Source organism: Leptosomus discolor, chromosome 15 (genome assembly GCF_034619465.1).
Source record: "Leptosomus discolor isolate bLepDis1 chromosome 15, bLepDis1.hap2, whole genome shotgun sequence".
NCBI classification, from domain to species: domain Eukaryota; kingdom Metazoa; phylum Chordata; class Aves; order Leptosomiformes; family Leptosomidae; genus Leptosomus; species Leptosomus discolor.
The window spans coordinates 10223037-10249148 of NC_141405.1; the positions used below are offsets into that span (position 1 = coordinate 10223037).

General features: G+C 49.5%; 1 protein-coding gene and 1 pseudogene across 1 annotated transcript; both read left to right on the forward strand.

Annotated features, from left to right (window-relative positions):
* Positions 1 to 1089: 1089 nt before the first annotated feature.
* LOC147414393 (tektin-3-like) lies at positions 1090 to 8136 on the forward strand (annotated as a pseudogene).
* A 10239-nt stretch (positions 8137 to 18375) lies between these two features.
* LOC147414394 (tektin-3-like) lies at positions 18376 to 25408 on the forward strand. The gene is made up of 7 exons (XM_086473512.1): positions 18376 to 18954; positions 19502 to 19585; positions 21139 to 21209; positions 21423 to 21566; positions 22811 to 23033; positions 23947 to 24101; positions 25192 to 25408. The coding sequence occupies exons 1-7, from the start codon at positions 18376 to 18378 to the stop codon at positions 25406 to 25408; spliced, it is 1473 nt and encodes a 490-aa protein (XP_086329638.1).
* Positions 25409 to 26112: the final 704 nt, after the last annotated feature.

Below are 26112 nucleotides of genomic sequence, written 5' to 3' on the forward strand. Positions count from 1 at the left end.
GATGGGATGGTGTTAGGGGAAGGACACATCCCTGCAACACAGCACCTGGCTACAACAGCTATAGGGACTTATTCTGCCCGTGGGTGACACCTGTAACCATACAGAAACTTCACACCGAGCACAGCATACCCTCCTGAGTGTTTGTCCTTAGATGAGGTGTGTCAGGTACATTCGGTGGCCCCTCTGCATTATATTTCTGATAAAATTGACTGATAACCTTAATCTGAAAAAAGCAATGGCACCCACACGCCTTACACAGTTATTGGTAGCAAAATCTTCCTGTGTGACTCTTCCCCTTAGGGTTACTGCAAGGCTGGTGTTTACGAGCTGCTCTGAAAAGACTTTGTGGGATATCTCCTTTCCAAGTGCATTTGTTTTACAGCAGGTGAGCCAGAGATGTTTTTCTTCCTTTGCAAGTCCAGAGATGGCTGTTCTTTTTAGGTTGAAATGGGGGGGGGTGGGGTGGGGTGGGTGCAGGGGTGGGGTGAAATTTGGATATAGTCCAAATTTAAGCAAAGCTCAGCTCACCTGCGGACACCTCACTCAAGCTTTTACTGCAAGTGAAAATAGAGATGATGAGGATGGATTCCCTCACCCACAAACCACGCTGGGTTGGTAGCAGCTGTGCATCCAAAGCTATCACGGCTGGTAATGGAACTTTTAAAGAGGAAATTACAGCAGGAATACTATAAGATCAGCAAAAACGCTGGCCAAAAGAAACAAATGAACATCAGAGAATCAGCAACTACAGTTTCATTGGACGGACAGACAAAATGAAGGCACAGTATCTGTCATTCTCCTTAGTAGCCATGATTTGTTTCTCTCTACATTCCAAGACCTGATGAGAGATACTGACAACAAAGTAAAATCCTTATATATAAAAATGCTTGGGATGCTGTCAGAAGGGATTTGCTTTCAAGAGTTTTAGGCCTGTCCAGGCGATGTGTGGGTGCTGTGTGCATCGCTCTTCGTATTTTAAGTTGCGTGTGTCGCTGTAAGAAGTAGCGCAAGTGCAGGAGCTTACTGAGTGAGGTTGTCTTCTTCTGTCTCCTTTGTGCAGGACACATACCTGAATAGCGGCGTTCAAGAATGGAGCTGGTTGGATCTCCCTTAACTGCAACATATGCCCATCCAAGATCAACACCTACCAAGTTTCTGCCTGCCATCAGCACCATGGCTTCAAGCTATAAGAACCGTTTTCCTTACTACCCCTTGCCTCAGAGCTTCAGCCTCCCCCGGATGCCCAGAGCCTACTACAAAGCAGCTGCCATCAACCCAACTTTGGCTCCCTTTTCCAAAAGCTCCCAGGGGTTACCCCCAAGCAAGATGCTTCCTTTTGTTTCCAACAGAACAACCCTCTTCAGCCGGTACACCTCTGACGACTGGTACATGTCCAATCTGACCAACTACAAAGAGTCGGAGACTACCCGGCGCAATGCCGAGTGTCTGAGAGTCGATACCTCCCGTCTGATTCACGATAAATATCAGCAGACAAAGAAGACCCAAGTAGAAAGCACCAAAAACCTGGGAGATCGTGTCCAAGAGATAGAATTTTGGAAGTCAGAGCTCTGCCATGAGCTGGATGAGATGATCGGGGAAACGAACGCACTCACAGACTTGAAGAAAAGACTGGAGAGAGCCTTGGCTGAGACAGAGGCCCCTCTCCAGGTAAGCACCCTGTCCGGTGGGCTGCAAGCTGTAGCCTACTGCTGAAACATCTGCAGCCATTCAGACGCCCAATTAAGTTTCATTGCAGCTCCGTAACGTCTAGAAAGTTTTTATTAAGAGACCATTAGTTAAGTTAGTAATAAACAAATGCCTTGCCATCTGCTGCCTCCCCTATCAGTACGTACTGAGCACACCAGAACAGTATTTGCTTAACCAAATATTTTTATAAGTGGTACATCCAAAATCCTGGTTTGGGAGACAAAAGCCCATGCCCTCCTACGAGGCTCTGGCGAGGTCAGCCTCAAGCCTGACACAGGTCCCTGCCTTCAGCTGTGGCTGCGCCAGGGACACGTGTGCTCCCCCACGTTGATTTAATGCTGATGTTGCAGCTCGGCTGCTCGTTGTCAGCTAAACCAGCTGCCCTGGGCACTTTTTTTCCCGTGCTGTCGTCTCTGTGCCCACCTACAATTTCATTTCTTACATTACTTGACATGGGGACCATCCCTGTAGGGATTTGCAACCAGCAGTGATGGCATGTCCCCAACAGGTCACTCAGGAGTGCTTGCTTCACCGGGAGAAGAGGATGGGCATTGACCTGGTCCATGATGATGTGGAGAAACAGCTCTTTGTGGTAAGTTTGTCAACACAGATCATGTGTTATTTTTACCTAAACTACTCTGAACAGGTTTTGCAGCCCTGTTCCCTCTCTGGCTCCTTAGTGCCTGTGAGGTGCTAAACTCTTCAAACCCCCAAAACCTGCAGGGCCAGGGGACGACGTTCCCCCACGCAGCAGCGTGCCCACACGGTGTGGGTAAGACTTGCCCTGCCAGAGGCAGGAATAGCTGAAAACCAGCTGTGTGTTTGTGTAGCCTATCAGGGTCCTCTGTCCCTCTTCAAGGAGCTTGTGGGACTCTCCTGCCTTTCAGAGCCCTGCCGGCACAGGATCTATAAGTATCTGTCACATACATGTGATATATCTCTATATATCTGTGTCACATACATATATATTACGCACACATGCACACACACAGATATGGAGAAGGCAGTGTCTGCCCGACAGCTTGTCTGGTTTTCCCAACTATGTTACTTGGTCTAATAAAAGATATTACATCTACCCCCAGCTTTGCTTTGCTCAGAGCAGCGTGGCCGCAGTAAGACTGTGTGTGCTTAGGCAATGCATTTTATAGCAGTCCTAAAACCGCGCACTCCTGCCTGCCTTTATATAGGCTGCTTTAAATTATGAATAAAAAGCAAACACGATGAGAGCTGGCACAGAAGATGGGATCCTATCGCAGGGTACAACAAAATACAATCACTGCAAAGGCATCGCGAAACTGGGAAGGAAACTGCAGCCCCTGGGACTGTGAAGCCACTGCTCTGTTAGAAGATTTTTTCTTATGAGTCAGGCCCTAAAAAAATTGAAAGATTAGTTTAAGGGTCATGAGATTTTAAGAAAATAATTGGAGCTGGTTATCTCCATAATGGCATTTTGGATTTTAAGTGTTTCGGACATATTTAGGCCATGCTTTTCAGCTGGCTCCTGCAGACAGGAGGGCTTAAAAATTATGGTTTTGGAGCACTAATCACCTGCCTCCAGTAGCTGGGGCTTCACAAACGCGATAGATTTGTGCTGAAGTCAAGTGAGCTGAGAGCAGCACATGCCTTCCTCCGGTGGAGCTGGATGTTTCTTAGAAATGGCTTAGAAAGTTACACCAAACTCAAGTCCGTCTCCTCTTGTCCCAGATGGATGGGATTTCTCCTGGGGAAGAAAACATTTGGGGAGCAAAAAGGGCAGATGCTGATTGGGGATGGGGATGTGTAGCGCTGCTGGTCCAGAGAACCTCTATGCCTGTTCATATCAGGTCAGGATCTGTCCCTGTCTCCTATAGTGGAACTAATCATCACTTGACATTGATGTCAAGATGAGAAAACACTTGGCAACCCACCCTGAAAGTGAAGTGGGAGGCCATGGCTGTGGCCACAGCACCCTCCCATCCCCTCCTGGTCGCTGCGCCCAGGCTCAGCTGCACAAGTGAGCGCTCTGGGGTTGGGGGGCACTTTCTCCACTCCCTGCCAGTTTGCTTTGTCCTTGCTGTGTGCACGGTTGGAGAGGCCTGAGGGGATGAGTGTGACCAGGACAACTGAGCATGGATACTGATGGGGTCATGTTTTGCCTTTGCCCAGGAAGCCGACGTCATCAGATCCTGCCAGGAGAGGATGCAGCAGTACCTGGATAAGGCGAAAGCCCAGCTCGCGTAAGGAGGAGCTCCTTCTCTCATGCTGCATTTGCAGCTGCGATGTGAAACCCCGGCAGACCCCCACCTCTGCCCACACCCTACAGCCGTAAAACCTGGGCAGGCTCCATGGGAAGCGGGCAGTGGCGCCCACAGGAGCACGTAGCTGCCCAGGTGGGAGGAAACCATTCCACCCATACATCCCCACCCATGGCTCTTGTTTGTGTGTTGAAGGTCCAACAGGGCAGCCCAGCATGAGCTGGAGAGGGACCTGGCCAACAAGCAGACAGCCTACCGCATCGACGACAAGTGCCACCACCTGAGGAACACCTCCGATGGCATCAGCTACTTCCGAGGGGTGGAGCGGGTTGACGCCACGTGAGTGCACGCTGGGCAGCACGAGAGCACCGAGCTGTCCCTGGGATGCGCGGTGCCTCGCCCTGGGAGGGAACGGGTTGTCCCCAGCCCACTGTAAAGGCATGTGTCTCTGCATGGCACATCCATCCTGCCTGGAAACACCCATCTTGGAGGGGCCGTTTCTCCCTGCTCACCATAAAGGGAGAACAACCCTCTGCTTTCAGCTGGATGCTGAACACGCAGTGGGTGAAAGCGAGTCCCACCTAATTACACATTATATCAGGGTTCAGAGATCAGCCTGAAAATGAACTCAGCCCAACACCTCTGCACAGCTCATTAAGTTTATGCGTATTTTCAAAGATGTGTCAGTGCTTGCATGAGCGCTCTTGGTTGATGTGACGTCTGGGGGGTTCACCCCTGCATGGAGAGGGCCTGGCAGGGAGCCGAAATGACACAGAAGATAAAGAAATAGAGAGCATGGTCCTGGGATACGGTTCAGCTGCTTTTGGGTGCCAGGAATTCAGCTTCGGCTCTGCAGTAGATGAATGGTGACCTAAACCAGCACTCGCAGAGATATGCGCTAAGTGGCAAAGGGCTGAGGGAATATATCTGCTGCTCACAAGGACGCGTGCAGTTTATGGAGGGGCATAGATTGATTCAATCTTTCTAATATTTGAATAATTATTCACAGCTCAGACATATTGCAAATGAATTGCAAAGGATTGATGCTAAAATTCAGAGGGGGGCAAAATGTGCCGAGAACCAGCATGTTTTAAATGGGGCTTATGTGGTATTTAAGTCTTTTGTTGACCTTGTTCTGGCCTACTGCACAGGCGTGAACTTCATCGTGAATGCACAGACAGGGAAATGAATATTATCTAATGCTTGTTCAGTTTAGTATGAAACTGAGATAAGTTATGAGCAAAATTAATTGACTGCAATCTGCGCGTCGACGTGAAGCTGGGAATCACTTGGCACTTAGATGGCTCGAACGTGTAAATATGAGGTCTGACTAAAATCTTCATTTTTCTGGGGGAATCTTTGCTTTGTCTGGGCTTTCATAAGTACCACAGTTGTCTTCATGAACATGTCATCATTTCATAAGCATATCGAACAAATGGTGTCCAGGTGTTTTACCTTCATGTGGTCAAATTAAGAGCGTAGCTTTAACCTGCATTTAATCCACACTGCTCCCATGGCATGCCTGGCCATGGCCAGCTTCAGCAGCATGGGCTTACTGGAGGCCTCTCCTTCCTCCTCCCCAGGATCTCGGTGCCAGAGTCGTGGGCCAAGTTCTCGGACGACAACATTCTCCTCTCCCAGAGCGAACGGGCGGCCTCCGCCAAGCTGCGGGACAACCTCGAGAACCTGCTGGTGGTGACGGCCAACGAGATGTGGCGCCAGTTCAACAGGGTGAACGTCGCCTTTGCCAACCGCATCGCTGAGACAGCTGACGCCAAGAGCAAGATTCAGACTCACCTGGCCAAGGTAGCCTGAACCCCTCCCTTTCGGTGTGACACCGTCACTTCCCAGTGACACCACTCTCCACACAGACCTGGCCCAAGAAGAGGAACGGTTGCTACAAGGAGCTGGTTATAGTATCATTATCTGTTTGAAATTCCAAGTACTGGGGACATTCTCCTTGGAGCAGGACAAGTTGGCACTGTAACTTCCTCTCAAGGGATCCTTTATTTCCCTAGTGCCCAGCAGCAAAGGGATTTCAAGCAGAAGGTGGAAATGCTGTTTGCATCTCCTGGTAGTTACTTCAGAAGTGCTGGCTGCCCTGCAGAAAGTCTTTGCTGGGCCTCTACTGGGGTGCCTGCCGGGGGGTTTGCAGGCTCCCTTCTCCTCCAAGGACATGCTTTCAGGCTCAGTGCTCCAGGTTTGCTGCATGGTCAGCCGTGTGTTTCCCGCATGGCTCTGCCAAGCAGGGGAAGTGGAGATCAGTGATGGGCACCTGGCTCGGACTGCTGGGTCTCATGGAAAGCTTCCTGAAAAGAGCTTGACACGGTATCGATTAACTGAGCAGAGACTGGGCTTGCAGCTCTGCAGGCTGATGTCACGTCTTTAAATGAGGATCCATTAAAAACTTTCCCTCTATGAGTTGCTATTGATGGATGATCAATTCCTGCAAGCAGTAATTTTGGGTAGCTGGTAATTCAATAGATCCATCACTGCTCCAAAATCTCCTCCGATGTGACAGCAACAGCAAAGAGAGGCTTTTCCTTGAAAAGAAATCTGCTGGATCTGTGCCTTGGCATGTGTCAGAGCGACAGGGGTCTGAGCCCAGGGTCTGCTTATTCAACTTGTTTTTTTCTGCAGATGGACAGGAGAAAAGGGAAATGATGTGGTCACTTGAGAATATATCATTTAATTTATGAATGCGTTTTTTTCATGCCAGACACTGCAGGAAATCTTCCAGATCGAGATGAACATAGAAGCCATCCGAAAAGCCATTAGGGACAACGGGCTAGTGTTAAAAGTGGCTCAGACCCGGCTGGATGAGCGCACGCGGAGACCCAATGTGGAGCTGTGCCGGGACACTGCCCAGCTCCGGTAAGGCAGGACCCAGGGCTGGGAGGGTCCTTGAGGAGTGACTGGTCGTAGCGCTCAGGAGCATCACTGGATGACAAAATTAATCTTTTTTTTTTTTTTTTCCCCAAAGAGTCATTCCATAAGTGCACTGGTATAATCAAGAGCAATGATTAGGTATCCCGGCCTCGGGGTGGTAGAAGAGCTCTGCACCCACGAAAGAGGCTGTACCCATGGCCGGGTACAGCCTGATACCACCCCGTGAAGGGATGGATTTTTCCCACTTGGGTAAACCTCACCTACTCTCCTGCCTGCTTCCCAGCTGTTGGATGGCTTAGTTTTGCAGTATAAGCCCTTTAATCTCTGACAGGCTTGTGTTGAGAGCACTTAGCTGCTTCCTTTTGGGTCACTGCAAGAAAGGATGCACCATGTGGAGAAGCAGTAAGGGCTGTCCTCACCTCCCCTGAGGACACTGGATATCCTTTCAAGGACATAGTGAGCCCTTTGGGACTGCACCCCAAGGGGCCGTGGAGGAGCAGGCTGCCCTGAGTGCCCAACAGCACCCCATGTGAGGGGTGAGGCACCCCAAACCTCACCCCTCCTCCTAGGAGCCCTCTGGGAATGACTCCACGTGAAGCTTTTTAGAAGCCATATAAACCCAGCCCTTGCATGCCATTGGGTTTTTCCATCCTCCACTTGTTTCACATTCACTTTTAGCCTCTCCCAGCTCCCCCATTTTGCTGTGTGTGCATCCGTGGGTGTGGGGAGGAACGCTGCACAGGGAGATCCGGGTGGGTGAACCAACAAACCCGCAAAACCAAACAGGAACAGGAAACCACAGCTGCTCATCCCTCTTCTCGGTGGCACAAGCTGCTCCAGGAGATGAGGCTGCACATCGCCGAAGCCTTAGAGCAAACTTAACCATGCCTGCCCACGGAGGTCTGGAGGAGCTCTGCCCTCGCCTTTCCCGTGCATCTGCCAGAAATGAGGGGTTGAGTTACTCCGAGCACACTGAAGGGGGAAATCCTGTCCCCAAGGGGCCCATCACCAACGCCGTGCTAGAAACCACCCCCGTGACGGGACTGTTAATGGGCATTTCTTGCTGTTTTCCAGCCTCGTCAATGAGGTCCATGAAATCAATGAGACGATCCAGAGCCTTCAGCAGCGGCTGAGAGACGCCGAGAACATACTGCAAATGCTGGTGCATGCCAAGTCGATCTTGGAGCATGACCTGGCCACCAAAGCCAACTCGCTGTTCATTGACCAGGAGAAGTGCATGGGGATGCGCAAGACCTTTCCCAACACTGCACGGCTGCTGGGTTACTTTTAGGCTGGGCTCAGCTGAACCCACGCTATCTGTTGCAGGAGTATTCCCAGTTTTGCTAGGACGCATTCCCAGTTTTGCTAAGATGCTTTGAAAATACATGATTAGACTTTCACTTCCTCATGAAAGCCCTGAGTAGAAATTAAACGATCACTTTGTGTGTTACATGGTCTACCAGGATTTTTTATTCCTTTGGTTTTTCACTTTCCGTTGCTTTTCCACGGTGTGCCAGAAAGTAGCTGAAAATATCCTGTATGTGACTGAGAGTAAATCCACCCACAGCGATTCATTCCTACCCTTTCAGTCTGTGATTTTAGGAGAAAAACTCTCATGTCCTCCTCGCTTTGAGCCTGTCTGATGCGGAAAAAGCACAAGGGGAAGTAAAGCTAGTTGTCAGAGTAATTAGCTGTTGACATCTTTAATGTATTTTTAATGGTTCAGGAGAAGAAACACAAACTATCTAGTAAAGCATTACAGTATGTTCTGTTCCTAAACAGAAAAACTTGCATTTTAAGCTGATGTCTAGTGATCATTTTCTTGCTTTTGAAAAATTTTAAATGTCATCTAAAATGTCAGTGCTGGGGTCTTAAAACAAAGAAGTGCTTTTGGCTAGCTAATTGAAGAAAATGCTGCGGTTTTAATCTTGGTGAGTATGGATTGGTTCCTAATTTAACCTCTTGCAAGTAGTTTGTTGGTGGAAGCACCAAAGCACTTTGAAGATAAAGGAACAAATCAGTCCTTAAGTCAGCCACCTCGACTGCCATAGTACCTGCTCTCTGGCTGTAAATTTTACCAAGTGTTTGAATTTTCAGAGGATAAGTCTTTAATCAATCTGAAGTTCAGTGTGACAGTCACTTTGCAAATTGTCCCGTCAGACTCACGTGTCAGACACTCTCGACTCTTTTAACCTAAGCAGAGCTGAGCTCAGCCTAAAGCCTGTAGGCACCAAGAATCCTAAAGGAGCAGAAGTTCAAGTCCCTTCTCTTCCCTCGGGAATCCAGGGCATGGACCTCCTGGCCCAGCGTGGGGACTCTCAGGAGCTGAGAGCATCTTCTCTCGTCTCGTACCCCCTGATGACTCCAGCTCACAGCACAGGTCCAGACAGACCTGCCTGCCCTCCCTGCTCTCCCAGGGGCAGCCCCCGAGAGCTGTAACCTGTGCCAAGGTCCTGCCCTGGCCCCAGCATCTTGGCAGGATCTCTCTTCAGAGCTGCAGCCCTAAACAGGAAGCAATTGTCTATTTTTTTTTTTTCTTTCTTTTTTACTAGCACTTTTGTCTCACAGAGACTAAAGATAGGTTTCCTCTACTTTGTGTGTATCTTGGAGCCAGAGTCTGTCGGAGACAGCAGCCACCCTTTCTAAAGAGACGATATAACCGCAAGCAAGAAAAACTGTCCAGCTCATCGCACCTTCCCTTTCTGCACTTATCTCCCTCCCCAAAATAAGCCGATGGCATGCTGAACTCATAGGGACTTCCAGTTTTTGTTGGCACCCTCGCTAGCCTTTGTGCTGCTTTGAGCTGTTACTCTCCCTGTGTTCCTTTACTGAAAGCTTTCATAAACCCTGGTGATTTTGGCTGCTCGGCTGTTTTGAAGCCCCGCTCCAGATGGCTGGTTTTCAGGCAGAGCTGCCTGTTTTCTGTTTTGAGAATTGGGTCCCGTGAATTGTCTCGAGCTGAGCGCTGGGAAACGGAGGCACCCCAGTCCCTTTCTGAAAGACTCATGCTTTTAAGTGACTTGAGCGAAATCCTGGCATCAGCGACAGCTTCACATTCATTTCATTTCCACCTTCATTTTTGAGTCACATAAAAAGATACCTGAGCTCTGTTGTACTATGAGGGCACACCAATATCAGCACCCAAACTCTCCTATTTTCTCCAATTTTGCTTTCAGAGTCCCCCATCTTTCCCCCTAGCCCAACTCCTTTAAGGCTTTCTCCTAATTGACAGTGTTTATGTGGTGTTGCAATTATCCAGCTCTAAATTTTATCTTCCCGTCCTACCCTCTTGATGCTTCTTTACACAAGATAGGCTGTGGGAGCGTAGCTCGCTGAAAACAGGCATGGAATGCTAGAGGGCCTGCACAAGGAAAACTCTGTTGAACAGTTTGTCTAAGCTAACATAGTAGGCCTCAAGGACGCTTCGACCTTGAGGGTCAGAATAGAAGAATTAGAAGCTAACATCCATATGAGGCGGAACGCATTAGTATTAATAGTAAAGTGATAGGTAGAAGCAGATGACTGATGTATGTATAGCACAATTGGAGTTTATGAAAAACTGCAAGTCATGATGACTTTGGAAAATTATCCTATTTAAGAAAGTGCATCTGCACAATAAAAGGAGTTTCCTGATATAACTCGTATTGAGTCTTTTGTGGATTCTCCAACTCCCGTCTCCGCAATTGGCAACGCATTTCTTTCCTCCATTTGAGCCATGACCAGAGGAATTTCAGTTGCAGCTTCTCTAATTTCTTTCACAAATACTTTCCCCTTTCCTGCAGCAGATTTCCCAGACATTAGAGAATTCCCAGGTCCCTTTGGGCTTTGATTCTCTCCATGCCAGTTTTCCGTAAGTTGACAATATTGATGTTACTTCTGGTAGCTGACACTCTAAAATCTCCCTCAAGCAATTTAGTCATCTAACCCTATGTGTGCTTCAGTTTGAGTCTGTTTTTTCCCCCTCTCACAGTGTGTCCTATGCCCATCCCATGGCAGGAGCCAGCCCTGCCACAAAACTCCTGTAAAATGGGTCTCTAGGGAGAGGGTTTGGGGTGAAATTCTAACAGACACATGGCTTGTGGCAGGGTCTCCTGCACAGGGATGGATTTTCCTCCCATGACTGAGCTGCTGGTGAGTAAAGCTGCTCGGTTCAGTCACTGCAGGGTTGGTTTTGGGGTTGTAGCCGAGCAGCCTTTATCTTTGACGTACACCAGGTGCATTAAACCACTGTCCTGCCTTCCTGCTTCTGATGCATGAGATGCTTTTGCTTTCGTATCATTAAATGATTTGCTTTCATAGATCACTTCTATATAGCATCCCCGGCTGCCTCAGCTGCCTTTCTGCACTGATGTGATGTTTCCTTTCTTTAAATGCCTTCAGTCCGAAGAACGACGTGCCCGCTTTTATCGCTCTTTATTGCTGCTTTATTGCTGGCTTTATCAGCCAAGTTGCTAGGAAAGTTAGTTTGTGGAAATTCCTTTGCCTCCCACAGCTATATTCCCACCCTCCTGCATCATTCCAACAGACCCTGCAAAGCTGGGCTTGTAAACTAATTGTTTACTGACTGGAGGAAAGAAAATATATTAATAAAATCAGGACAGCGTTGCTTCATGCAAGGGAAGCTTCATGTTGGTCCAGGACCCAGTTGAACAGTTGAGGCCAGTCCATCAAGAGGCTATTTAGAAAAGAGGCTTGGGTGCTCTGTTGTCCAAGAAGGGAAAAATCATTGAATGTCCTGCAGAATTCTGATAGGAATTTGGGTGAAATGAATGCTTGCCAAAAACCATGTTAACAGTGTATTGCATAACTAATGCAGATTATTATGCTCGAGGGAAACAGACTTCCCAAAACGGCATCAGCAGTCAGAAAAAAAACCAAAACAAACTCATTGCGATTATTAAAAAAAAAAAAAAAAAAAAAGGAGAGAGAGAAAACTGGCAAAATTCTGAGGAAAATTTTGGCAGTATAGGACCATAGAAATGGCTGTGCTGGCTCAGATCAAAGTCCAGAAAGCTCCAGATTCAGCCTCTGACAGAGCCAACAGGAGACGCTTAGATAAAAGCACCAGAGCAAGGCAAGCACCCTGTGATACTTTCCCAGTCTACTTTCCCAGCTTCCAGCAATTAGTATCTCAAGGACTTCCTGAGCTGACAGGGCTGTCTTTGAATTTAATATCCCCCGATGGATTTGTTTCACAGGGTCTTGTTCCAGTTGTTCTTCGAGCCCGTGCAGACTTGCAGCATCCACTGTGTCCCTCAGTGGGGAGCTGCAGGGGATGGAGTATCATCACCCTCGGGGCATCGGCAGCCGCTTTTGGCACCCTGGAGGAGATTAAAAAAGGGCTCAGGCCTTGGACCGCTGAAGCCAAAAGTGTAAAACTCAATAGCTCGGACAAAAATGTAGCTCAAAGCTGTTTTAGATCTGTGTCCTCTGTAGGTTCAACACAGGAGATCACAGCGGGTTGGCTCCTCTTATATGCTGTCAGCATGCAGGAGATGAGCGCGAATCACAATTTCTGAAAGTATCTGAATATGTTCTGACACAGTCATGTCCCCGCCAGGAAGCTTGGTTGGGATTTTTTTGGTTTTGGAGTCAGTGGGTGAATGTTGGTTTCGTTGAAGCCAGTGGGCTTTTCTCCAGTGCTTTCAGTCTGACTCTATCAGTGACGACAACTGGCTTAGAGTCGAAAGTAAAAAGTTGGATGAAGTCGGGTTTTGGGCATGAACGCAGACAGGACTAAAATATTTTAGAAATTTTTCTTGGTTTGGTGGAAAAGAAATGGCAGGAAAAGTAAGTCAATGTCTCCAAGATGTATTAGACCTCTTGTTTTAGAAGTTTGCTGAAGTTAAATGTCTCCCCTTCTGTTTTTCTTCTGCTTGAAATGGCTTTTCAGATAGCCATTCCACCAGTTTTATCAGAAAAGGTCCAAGACCACTCTTTCAGTGCATTTTGATCCAAACGGCGTTTTACGCTGGAGAAAAGGCCCATTCCTCTCACAGCCCTGCTGCGTGGTAGCCGTGAGGCTCAGTAACCCGCAGCGGCACCCCTTCCTGGGGCATGCGTCTGCCTCCTCCCCGGCCGCCTGGCTGAGACCCAGCCGCGCTCGGTGCACATCCCTCCGTGTGCTGGGGAAAGGGCAAGAGCCTGGCAGCCCTCTGAGCCCTGCTCTCGCTGCCAGCTGGGGGCCAGCTCTCAAAGTGGAGAGCATTCCCCCAGCCCTTCAGCTGGAAATACTTATTTAGTAGTTATTTTCTCTCTGGGTGTGTGTATTTTTATATATTTTTATTTGTTTGTTTGTTTGTTTGGAGGAGCATTATAGGTTCTCCATAAAATGTGAGTCAAACCATATATTGCTCTCCTTACTTCCCTAGTCGCACAGTTGTCTGAAACGAGGATTTTTTTCCCCGTTGTTCTGTCCCCAGCCCCACGTGAGCTGCGGGCTCGCTGATGGCAATGCAGGTTTCTGCCCCTTCCCCTTTGCATTTCAAATCCTCCATTGCTAGTGGTCTGAATCAACAGGGTAGGGAAGAGGACGGAAATCCCTAAAATTGTGATGACAGAGCAAAGTCTTGGGGTTAAACAAGTTCATCCCCAAGAAAATCTTGTCTTTTTGTGTAGTTTGAAAATGCTTTTTTGAAGAGTGGTTTCATTCACCCGGCCCGGGGAAGGGGATGGTGTAGTGTATGCTGGACCGATGGTGGCAGAGCCCGTGATGGGCTGGTTCAGGTGATGCCGCAGACACAGGTAAATGAGGCTTAGACCCTTCTCAGCAAAGTCATCAAAGTCCACCACTGCCTTGTCAGACTAGCATCTGAGCTAAAGTGATATAAACCCCACTTTCCCTCCTGAATTATCATTATTTTATTCTAGAAATTCAAGCTGAAGCATTGTAAGAGTTTTAAGTTATCCCACGGAATAGATTCAAAGTGAGAAATCCACATTTTTTTACCCAGTGTTTACACAACCTGTCAATCTTACAGTATTCTCAGCACAGCCTGTGGCAAATCTTGTTTGTACACAAAATATTTTTCAAATTTATCGTGGCGCCTGCTTTTATTTAGGCGGTGATGACCACTGCCAGCCACACTCGTATGGAGGCTGAGCTGGGGCAGCTGGGCAGCTTTCGAGCCCCTTGATGGGGAGCACTGTGCAATTCCCTGGCCTGTGCCGGGTCGGGCGGCAGTGACGTCTCTCCAGCAAAACCCCAAGGGCTCTGCTGTGGCCATCCTCACTTTCTCCTCTCCTGGCCCGGACAGTCGCCATCCGGCACCTCCTGCTTTCCCTGCAGTGCTCTCACGTGAGCTCCCTGGAGCAGCACGGCCCCCTGTCCCGAGAGCTGCCATGAGACCACGTGCTCAGCAGATGTTTTTCCAAGGCCCTGCTCTGTTAAGTTGATGCACCTTTCCAAGAAAAGAAGTGTCTGAGGAGCACGGGAGTGATGTGCTCTTCTCCCTGGATTTCCTCCACAGTTTCTAATCCACAACTCTCAGCCAAAATAGGCTTTGTTACCCGCAGGCTACTCTTTTCCCTGATTTGAGTTTCAGATATTTCTCTGGTGCTTAAAAAGCTGCTTTTGGCACCCTTTTCAGAACTGGAGCCGAGGTGGTTTTGCTCTCCCACCTTCACGGAGGAGCTCGGGTGCAGTTATGTGACCCCCACGCCTCCCGCCTGCCTTTCACCACTGTGCATCTCCCCGCTCTGCTTTTGGGGAACGGGTCAGATAATTTGTCCAGAGACACAGCAGCCCAGATCACAGACCTACAAACCCGAATCAGAAGATCGCCTCTAACGGCAGGCTAGATCGCAGCCCTTGGGGACAAGACCCTTCTCGCTCTGTGTTTGCACAGCCCAGAGCGTGGTGCCATCAGCACTACCAGGGTCCTCCCGTTTCAGTGCCTGTTCTCAGGCTAAAGCCTGAAATAACTGGGGAAGGACCCTCTCCAGGAAACATCCCTGATGTCGCTGCGTGACTGGTGTGTGATGCCCTGATGCTGCATGAGGCTGTGTCATGGTGGAGCTCCTGGGGACACTGTGCATCTTCTCACCTGGGGTGCCAGCGCCTGGTGCACCCACCCGCCCCAGTGGAGCCTCTGCTGGGCCACGGGCTGGCCCAGGAACACCAGTGCAGGCACTGGGTTGCCCATGAGGGCACTACTTTGCCCATCAGGAGCACTGGGTGGCACACGGTTGCCCATGGGTGGCACTAGGATGCCCAACGGCTGTACTGGGTTGCCCGTTGATGGCACCGGGGGTTGTCCAGGGACAGGATCAGGTTGTCCAGCAAAGGCAGTAGGTTGCACAGAGTCTGCACTAAGTTGCCCAGGAGTGGCACTGGGTTGCCCACTGAGGGCACTGAGTTCATAGGATCATAGAATCACAGAATGGTTTGGGTTGGAAGGGACCTCAAAGATCATCTTGTTCCAACCCCCCTGCCATGGGCAGGGACACCTCCCACCAGACCAGGTTGCTCAAGGCTCCATCCAGCCTGGCCTTGAGCACTGCCAGGGATGGAGGATCATAGAATATCTCAAGTTAGAAGGGACCCATAAGGATCAGCGAGTCCAACTCCCTGCTCCTTGCAGGACTACCTAAAACTAAACCCCATGACTGAGAGCATTGTCCAGCTGCTCAACACTTGCCCAACAGCTGCACCTGCTTGCCCAGGGGCTGCACAAAGCTGCCCAGCGAGAGCGGTAGGTTGCCCAGGGCAGGAACTAGGGTGCCATACGAGGGTATTTTCTTGCCCAGGGCTGGCCCTGGGTTGCCCATCGAGAGCGCTGTGTTGCCCGAGGGCTGCATCAGGTTGCCATGGCAGCTGCAGGGAGTCGGCCCGGGCAACACCCGGTCACCCGCTTCTTATGTCACTGACGGCACCGGGGACGCTGCAGTGCCTGGCAGAGCTGCCACCGAGCCTGGCAGCACAGCAGTGAGCAGCAGCCCCCGGGGCACCCTCAAGCCTCCGCAGTGCACCCCGCATCCAAGCAGCTAAGGGTGAGCAAGGGGAGGACTAAAAAAGCAGAGATATTTCTCCTGATCTTCTGCATTATCTCTTATGTCGCCTAAGTGTACCCCAGCTAGGTGGTTGGGGGCTCCCGTGGTGTGTCTGTGTTCAGGGGTGGCAGAAAGTAGCACCCTGGGATGACTTATCCCAAGAGGGTGCAGGGACATTTATTTCAGCTGGAAATGCAGGGAAAAGTAACCCTGGTCCATTCCCAAGTTCTTAAATATGTGTCTGTCAGTGGCTGAAAGGGAATAATTTATTTGCAGGGGTAGGAGCCAGGGAAGCAGTCTCCCACTCTCGGAATGCTGTTTCTCACGTATAAATAAGTGGCACGGAGTTAAGGAAAGTGCAGTCGCCTGTCCCTAGCAGGGACAAAAGGGCTGAAGTGACTGGTTTGTGGGAACCGACACACACAGTGGTTTTTGTTGGACCTGAGCACAGACGTTTCATCCTCAGCTCTGCCAAACTGGCTCGGAGGGTTGTGTTTGTGAAAGTTTTTCTGCTAAATTTGAGGGTGTGAGTTTCCCGCTGCCTATCCCACAGCCTCTTCAGCCAGGCTGGATCCTGGGGCGAGACTCGGTGCCCACAGCTATGCTGCTCTCAAGTCAGGTACTGGGGCAGCCCATGCCAGCATGGCCAAAATTGCTCAAGGCTTGCAAATACTGTCCTCAAAGTTCAGTGATTTCCCAGCTGCGGGCTGTACACTTTTGCCCTCTGACTCATCCCTATTTTTCTCCGATTTGCCCGAACTGAAGGTCCTGTTATTCTCCTGTATTCGCCGTTCTCTAATTTAATAGCTGCATTCTGAGACATTGTTCATCTGAATGCACCAAACTGCTACAGGCACAGGTGACGCAAGAAGTCTCTTAGGTCACCTGTCCCCATAGCTAGATGTTGGAAAACGTGCAGTTTAATGAGTCAATGGGTCAATGGGCTGCGAGCGTCCGGCATGAAGGAGGGTTACCCTCGGTGTACAGCAACAGCAGCTCCCAGGCAGAGCCTGCCTGTCTCCGTGTGCCTCCCATCCATCGCCTTTTAAGCCTTCCCGTAGGAAACTGTGACTCCTTCGTCCTGCCCTTGTGTAGAGAGAGGCATTCTTTGTTGCAGAGGTGACTAAAATGAAAGAAACTCTCTTTCCCAAGGGTTTAATGATTTTAAAAATAAGGCAGTCTCTCTCAGCTCGCCTACACATGCAAAGTGATTAGGGTAGCCCAGGAGGAGCAATTAAACCTCTAGCCACGTGATCGCTTCTGTCGATGCTTTGTTCTAGAATAAAAGTGAGTTTATTTCATGCAAACATCCCATTTTTAAAGGAATAAAGTTGATTTCATGCTGTGACAAATAGGATTTAGCACATGCTTCAGGTCAAACTCCCCTCCCACCCAGGGATCTTGTTGTAGCACACCAGCGTCCCAATCTTTCATTGCGGCTCCGAGCCAGGCTGGGAGCAGTGGGGATGGGATGGTGTTAGGGGAAGGACACATCCCTGCAACACAGCACCTGGCTACAACAGCTATAGGGACTTATTCTGCCCGTGGGTGACACCTGTAACCATACAGAAACTTCACACCGAGCACAGCATACCCTCCTGAGTGTTTGTCCTTAGATGAGGTGTGTCAGGTACATTCGGTGGCCCCTCTGCATTATATTTCTGATAAAATTGACTGATAACCTTAATCTGAAAAGAGCAATGGCACCCACATGCCTTACACAGTTATTGGTAGCAAAATCTTCCTGTGTGACTCTTCCCCTTAGGGTTACTGCAAGGCTGGTGTTTACGAGCTGCTCTGAAAAGACTTTGTGGGATATCTCCTTTCCAAGTGCATTTGTTTTACAGCAGGTGAGCCAGAGATGTTTTTCTTCCTTTGCAAGTCCAGAGATGGCTGTTCTTTTTAGGTTGAAATGGGGGGGGGTGGGGGGGGGTGGGTGCAGGGGTGGGGTGAAATTTGGATATAGTCCAAATTTAAGCAAAGCTCAGCTCACCTGCGGACACCTCACTCAAGCTTTTACTGCAAGTAAAAATAGAGATGATGAGGATGGATTCCCTCACCCACAAACCGCGCTGGGTTGGTAGCAGCTGTGCATCCAAAGCTATCACGGCTGGTAATGGAACTTTTAAAGAGGAAATTACAGCAGGAATACTATAAGATCAGCAAAAACGCTGGCCAAAAGAAACAAATGAACATCAGAGAATCAGCAACTACAGTTTCATTGGACGGACAGACAAAATGAAGGCACAGTATCTGTCATTCTCCTTAGTAGCCATGATTTGTTTCTCTCTACATTCCAAGATCTGATGAGAGATACTGACAACAAAGTAAAATCCTTATATATAAAAATGCTTGGGATGCTGTCAGAAGGGATTTGCTTTCAAGAGTTTTAGGCCTGTCCAGGCGATGTGTGGGTGCTGTGTGCATCGCTCTTCGTATTTTAAGTTGCGTGTGTCGCTGTAAGAAGTAGCGCAAGTGCAGGAGCTTACTGAGTGAGGTTGTCTTCTTCTGTCTCCTTTGTGCAGGACACATACCTGAATAGCGGCGTTCAAGAATGGAGCTGGTTGGATCTCCCTTAACTGCAACATATGCCCATCCAAGATCAACACCTACCAAGTTTCTGCCTGCCATCAGCACCATGGCTTCAAGCTATAAGAACCGTTTTCCTTACTACCCCTTGCCTCAGAGCTTCAGCCTCCCCCGGATGCCCAGAGCCTACTACAAAGCAGCTGCCATCAACCCAACTTTGGCTCCCTTTTCCAAAAGCTCCCAGGGGTTACCCCCAAGCAAGATGCTTCCTTTTGTTTCCAACAGAACAACCCTCTTCAGCCGGTACACCTCTGACGACTGGTACATGTCCAATCTGACCAACTACAAAGAGTCGGAGACTACCCGGCGCAATGCCGAGTGTCTGAGAGTCGATACCTCCCGTCTGATTCACGATAAATATCAGCAGACAAAGAAGACCCAAGTAGAAAGCACCAAAAACCTGGGAGATCGTGTCCAAGAGATAGAATTTTGGAAGTCAGAGCTCTGCCATGAGCTGGATGAGATGATCGGGGAAACGAACGCACTCACAGACTTGAAGAAAAGACTGGAGAGAGCCTTGGCTGAGACAGAGGCCCCTCTCCAGGTAAGCACCCTGTCCGGTGGGCTGCAAGCTGTAGCCTACTGCTGAAACATCTGCAGCCATTCAGACGCCCAATTAAGTTTCATTGCAGCTCCGTAACGTCTAGAAAGTTTTTATTAAGAGACCATTAGTTAAGTTAGTAATAAACAAATGCCTTGCCATCTGCTGTCTCCCCTATCAGTACGTACTGAGCACATCAGAACAGTATTTGCTTAACCAAATATTTTTATAAGTGGTACATCCAAAATCCTGGTTTGGGAGACAAAAGCCCATGTCCTCCTACGAGGCTCTGGCGAGGTCAGCCTCAAGCCTGACACAGGTCCCTGCCTTCAGCTGTGGCTGCGCCAGGGACACGTGTGCTCCCCCACGTTGATTTAATGCTGATGTTGCAGCTCGGCTGCTCGTTGTCAGCTAAACCAGCTGCCCTGGGCACTTTTTTTCCCGTGCTGTCGTCTCTGTGCCCACCTACAATTTCATTTCTTACATTACTTGACATGGGGACCATCCCTGTAGGGATTTGCAACCAGCAGTGATGGCATGTCCCCAACAGGTCACTCAGGAGTGCTTGCTTCACCGGGAGAAGAGGATGGGCATTGACCTGGTCCATGATGATGTGGAGAAACAGCTCTTTGTGGTAAGTTTGTCAACACAGATCATGTGTTATTTTTACCTAAACTACTCTGAACAGGTTTTGCAGCCCTGTTCCCTCTCTGGCTCCTTAGTGCCTGTGAGGTGCTAAACTCTTCAAACCCCCAAAACCTGCAGGGCCAGGGGACGACGTTCCCCCACGCAGCAGCGTGCCCACACGGTGTGGGTAAGACTTGCCCTGCCAGAGGCAGGAATAGCTGAAAACCAGCTGTGTGTTTGTGTAGCCTATCAGGGTCCTCTGTCCCTCTTCAAGGAGCTTGTGGGACTCTCCTGCCTTTCAGAGCCCTGCCGGCACAGGATCTATAAGTATCTGTCACATACATGTGATATATCTCTATATATCTGTGTCACATACATATATATTACGCACACATGCACACACACAGATATGGAGAAGGCAGTGTCTGCCCGACAGCTTGTCTGGTTTTCCCAACTATGTTACTTGGTCTAATAAAAGATATTACATCTACCCCCAGCTTTGCTTTGCTCAGAGCAGCGTGGCCGCAGTAAGACTGTGTGTGCTTAGGCAATGCATTTTATAGCAGTCCTAAAACCGCGCACTCCTGCCTGCCTTTATATAGGCTGCTTTAAATTATGAATAAAAAGCAAACACGATGAGAGCTGGCACAGAAGATGGGATCCTATCGCAGGGTACAACAAAATACAATCACTGCAAAGGCATCGCGAAACTGGGAAGGAAACTGCAGCCCCTGGGACTGTGAAGCCACTGCTCTGTTAGAAGATTTTTTCTTATGAGTCAGGCCCTAAAAAAATTGAAAGATTAGTTTAAGGGTCATGAGATTTTAAGAAAATAATTGGAGCTGGTTATCTCCATAATGGCATTTTGGATTTTAAGTGTTTCGGACATATTTAGGCCATGCTTTTCAGCTGGCTCCTGCAGACAGGAGGGCTTAAAAATTATGGTTTTGGAGCACTAATCACCTGCCTCCAGTAGCTGGGGCTTCACAAACGCGATAGATTTGTGCTGAAGTCAAGTGAGCTGAGAGCAGCACATGCCTTCCTCCGGTGGAGCTGGATGTTTCTTAGAAATGGCTTAGAAAGTTACACCAAACTCAAGTCCGTCTCCTCTTGTCCCAGATGGATGGGATTTCTCCTGGGGAAGAAAACATTTGGGGAGCAAAAAGGGCAGATGCTGATTGGGGATGGGGATGTGTAGCGCTGCTGGTCCAGAGAACCTCTATGCCTGTTCATATCAGGTCAGGATCTGTCCCTGTCTCCTATAGTGGAACTAATCATCACTTGACATTGATGTCAAGATGAGAAAACACTTGGCAACCCACCCTGAAAGTGAAGTGGGAGGCCATGGCTGTGGCCACAGCACCCTCCCATCCCCTCCTGGTCGCTGCGCCCAGGCTCAGCTGCACAAGTGAGCGCTCTGGGGTTGGGGGGCACTTTCTCCACTCCCTGCCAGTTTGCTTTGTCCTTGCTGTGTGCACGGTTGGAGAGGCCTGAGGGGATGAGTGTGACCAGGACAACTGAGCATGGATACTGATGGGGTCATGTTTTGCCTTTGCCCAGGAAGCCGACGTCATCAGATCCTGCCAGGAGAGGATGCAGCAGTACCTGGATAAGGCGAAAGCCCAGCTCGCGTAAGGAGGAGCTCCTTCTCTCATGCTGCATTTGCAGCTGCGATGTGAAACCCCGGCAGACCCCCACCTCTGCCCACACCCTACAGCCATAAAACCTGGGCAGGCTCCATGGGAAGCGGGCAGTGGCGCCCACAGGAGCACGTAGCTGCCCAGGTGGGAGGAAACCATTCCACCCATACATCCCCACCCATGGCTCTTGTTTGTGTGTTGAAGGTCCAACAGGGCAGCCCAGCATGAGCTGGAGAGGGACCTGGCCAACAAGCAGACAGCCTACCGCATCGACGACAAGTGCCACCACCTGAGGAACACCTCCGATGGCATCAGCTACTTCCGAGGGGTGGAGCGGGTTGACGCCACGTGAGTGCACGCTGGGCAGCACGAGAGCACCGAGCTGTCCCTGGGATGCGCGGTGCCTCGCCCTGGCAGGGAACGGGTTGTCCCCAGCCCACTGTAAAGGCATGTGTCTCTGCATGGCACATCCATCCTGCCTGGAAACACCCATCTTGGAGGGGCCGTTTCTCCCTGCTCACCATAAAGGGAGAACAACCCTCTGCTTTCAGCTGGATGCTGAACACGCAGTGGGTGAAAGCGAGTCCCACCTAATTACACATTATATCAGGGTTCAGAGATCAGCCTGAAAATGAACTCAGCCCAACACCTCTGCACAGCTCATTAAGTTTATGCGTATTTTCAAAGATGTGTCAGTGCTTGCATGAGCGCTCTTGGTTGACGTGACGTCTGGGGGGTTCACCCCTGCATGGAGAGGGCCTGGCAGGGAGCCGAAATGACACAGAAGATAAAGAAATAGAGAGCATGGTCCTGGGATACGGTTCAGCTGCTTTTGGGTGCCAGGAATTCAGCTTCGGCTCTGCAGTAGATGAATGTTGACCTAAACCAGCACTCGCAGAGATATGCGCTAAGTGGCAAAGGGCTGAGGGAATATATCTGCTGCTCACAAGGACGCGTGCAGTTTATGGAGGGGCATAGATTGATTCAATCTTTCTAATATTTGAATAATTATTCACAGCTCAGACATATTGCAAATGAATTGCAAAGGATTGGTGCTAAAATTCAGAGGGGGGCAAAATGTGCCGAGAACCAGCATGTTTTAAATGGGGCTTATGTGGTATTTAAGTCTTTTGTTGACCTTGTTCTGGCCTACTGCACAGGCGTGAACTTCATCGTGAATGCACAGACAGGGAAATGAATATTATCTAATGCTTGTTCAGTTTAGTATGAAACTGAGATAAGTTATGAGCAAAATTAATTGACTGCAATCTGCGCGTCGACGTGAAGCTGGGAATCACTTGGCACTTAGATGGCTCGAACGTGTAAATATGAGGTCTGACTAAAATCTTCATTTTTCTGGGGGAATCTTTGCTTTGTCTGGGCTTTCATAAGTACCACAGTTGTCTTCATGAACATGTCATCATTTCATAAGCATATCGAACAAATGGTGTCCAGGTGTTTTACCTTCATGTGGTCAAATTAAGAGCGTAGCTTTAACCTGCATTTAATCCACACTGCTCCCATGGCATGCCTGGCCATGGCCAGCTTCAGCAGCATGGGCTTACTGGAGGCCTCTCCTTCCTCCTCCCCAGGATCTCGGTGCCAGAGTCGTGGGCCAAGTTCTCGGACGACAACATTCTCCTCTCCCAGAGCGAACGGGCGGCCTCCGCCAAGCTGCGGGACAACCTCGAGAACCTGCTGGTGGTGACGGCCAACGAGATGTGGCGCCAGTTCAACAGGGTGAACGTCGCCTTTGCCAACCGCATCGCTGAGACAGCTGACGCCAAGAGCAAGATTCAGACCCACCTGGCCAAGGTAGCCTGAACCCCTCCCTTTCGGTGTGACACCGTCACTTCCCAGTGACACCACTCTCCACACAGACCTGGCCCAAGAAGAGGAACGGTTGCTACAAGGAGCTGGTTATAGTATCATTATCTGTTTGAAATTCCAAGTACTGGGGACATTCTCCTTGGGGCAGGACAAGTTGGCACTGTAACTTCCTCTCAAGGGATCCTTTATTTCCCTAGTGCCCAGCAGCAAAGGGATTTCAAGCAGAAGGTGGAAATGCTGTTTGCATCTCCTGGTAGTTACTTCAGAAGTGCTGGCTGCCCTGCAGAAAGTCTTTGCTGGGCCTCTACTGGGGTGCCTGCCGGGGGGTTTGCAGGCTCCCTTCTCCTCCAAGGACATGCTTTCAGGCTCAGTGCTCCAGGTTTGCTGCATGGTCAGCCGTGTGTTTCCCGCATGGCTCTGCCAAGCAGGGGAAGTGGAGATCAGTGATGGGCACCTGGCTCGGACTACTGGGTCTCATGGAAAGCTTCCTGAAAAGAGCTTGACACGGTATCGATTAACTGAGCAGAGACTGGGCTTGCAGCTCTGCAGGCTGATGTCACGTCTTTAATTGAGGATCCATTAAAAACTTTCCCTCTATGAGTTGCTATTGATGGATGATCAATTCCTGCAAGCAGTAATTTTGGGTAGCTGGTAATTCAATAGATCCATCACTGCTCCAAAATCTCCTCCGATGTGACAGCAACAGCAAAGAGAGGCTTTTCCTTGAAAAGAAATCTGCTGGATCTGTGCCTTGGCATGTGTCAGAGCGACAGGGGTCTGAGCCCAGGGTCTGCTTATTCAACTTGGTTTTTTCTGCAGATGGACAGGAGAAAAGGGAAATGATGTGGTCACTTGAGAATATATCATTTAATTTATGAATGCGGTTTTTTCATGCCAGACACTGCAGGAAATCTTCCAGATCGAGATGAACATAGAAGCCATCCGAAAAGCCATTAGGGACAATGGGCTAGTGTTAAAAGTGGCTCAGACCCGGCTGGATGAGCGCACGCGGAGACCCAATGTGGAGCTGTGCCGGGACACTGCCCAGCTCCGGTAAGGCAGGACCCAGGGCTGGGAGGGTCCTTGAGGAGTGACTGGTCGTAGCGCTCAGGAGCATCACTGGATGACAAAATTAATCTTTTTTTTTTTTTTTTCCCCAAAGAGTCATTCCATAAGTGCACTGGTATAATCAAGAGCAATGATTAGGTATCCCGGCCTCGGGGTGGTAGAAGAGCTCTGCACCCACGAAGGAGGCTGTACGCCATGGCCGGGTACAGCCTGATACCACCCCGTGAAGGGATGGATTTTTCCCACTTGGGTAAACCTCACCTACTCTCCTGCCTGCTTCCCAGCTGTTGGATGGCTTAGTTTTGCAGTATAAGCCCTTTAATCTCTGACAGGCTTGTGTTGAGAGCACTTAGCTGCTTCCTTTTGGGTCACTGCAAGAAAGGATGCACCATGTGGAGAAGCAGTAAGGGCTGTCCTCACCTCCCCTGAGGACACTGGAAATCCTTTCAAGGACATAGTGAGCCCTTTGGGACTGCACCCCAAGGGGCCGTGGAGGAGCAGGCTGCCCTGAGTGCCCAACAGCACCCCATGTGAGGGGTGAGGCACCCCAAACCTCACCCCTCCTCCTAGGAGCCCTCTGGGAATGACTCCACGTGAAGCTTTTTAGAAGCCATATAAACCCAGCCCTTGCATGCCATTGGGTTTTTCCATCCTCCACTTGTTTCACATTCACTTTTAGCTTCTCCCAGCTCCCCCATTTTGCTGTGTGTGCATCCGTGGGTGTAGGGAGGAACGCTGCACAGGGAGATCCGGGTGGGTGAACCAACAAACCCGCAAAACCAAACAGGAACAGGAAACCACAGCTGCTCATCCCTCTTCTCGGTGGCACAAGCTGCTCCAGGAGATGAGGCTGCACATCGCCGAAGCCTTAGAGCAAACTTAACCATGCCTGCCCACGGAGGTCTGGAGGAGCTCTGCCCTCGCCTTTCCCGTGCATCTGCCAGAAATGAGGGGTTGAGTTACTCCGAGCACACTGAAGGGGGAAATCCTGTCCCCAAGGGGCCCATCACCAACGCCGTGCTAGAAACCACCCCCGTGACGGGACTGTTAATGGGCATTTCTTGCTGTTTTCCAGCCTCGTCAATGAGGTCCATGAAATCAATGAGACGATCCAGAGCCTTCAGCAGCGGCTGAGAGACGCCGAGAACATACTGCAAATGCTGGTGCATGCCAAGTCGATCTTGGAGCATGACCTGGCCACCAAAGCCAACTCGCTGTTCATTGACCAGGAGAAGTGCATGGGGATGCGCAAGACCTTTCCCAACACTGCACGGCTGCTGGGTTGCTTTTAGGCTGGGCTCAGCTGAACCCACGCTATCTGTTGCAGGAGTATTCCCAGTTTTGCTAGGACGCATTCCCAGTTTTGCTAAGATGCTTTGAAAATACATGATTAGACTTTCACTTCCTCATGAAAGCCCTGAGTAGAAATTAAACGATCACTTTGTGTGTTACATGGTCTACCAGGATTTTTTATTCCTTTGGTATTTCACTTTCCGTTGCTTTTCCACGGTGTGCCAGAAAGTAGTTGAAAAAATCCTGTATGTGACTGAGAGTAAATCCACCCACAGCGATTCATTCCTACCATTTCAGTCTGTGATTTTAGGAGAAAAACTCTCATGTCCTCCTCGCTTTGAGCCTGTCTGATGCGGAAAAAGCACAAGGGGAAGTAAAGCTAGTTGTCAGAGTAATTAGCTGTTGACATCTTTAATGTATTTTTAATGGTTCAGGAGAAGAAACACAAACTATCTAGTAAAGCATTACAGTATGTTCTGTTCCTAAACAGAAAAACTTGCATTTTAAGCTGATGTCTAGTGATCATTTTCTTGCTTTTGAAAAATTTTAAATGTCATCTAAAATGTCAGTGCTGGGGTCTTAAAACAAAGAAGTGCTTTTGGCTAGCTAATTGAAGAAAATGCTGCGGTTTTAATCTTGGTGAGTATGGATTGGTTCCTAATTTAACCTCTTGCAAGTAGTTTGTTGGTGGAAGCACCAAAGC

Excerpts from the sequence above, each read along its gene's own strand:
- LOC147414394 (XM_086473512.1), top strand. The coding sequence starts at position 18,376 with ATGGAGCTGGTTGGATCTCCCTTAACTGCAACATATGCCCATCCAAGA. Across the intron at positions 21,210-21,422 it reads AAGGCGAAAGCCCAGCTCGC|GTCCAACAGGGCAGCCCAGC; the intron begins GTAAGGAGGAGC and ends TGTGTGTTGAAG. Across the intron at positions 23,034-23,946 it reads TTCAGACCCACCTGGCCAAG|ACACTGCAGGAAATCTTCCA; the intron begins GTAGCCTGAACC and ends TTTTCATGCCAG.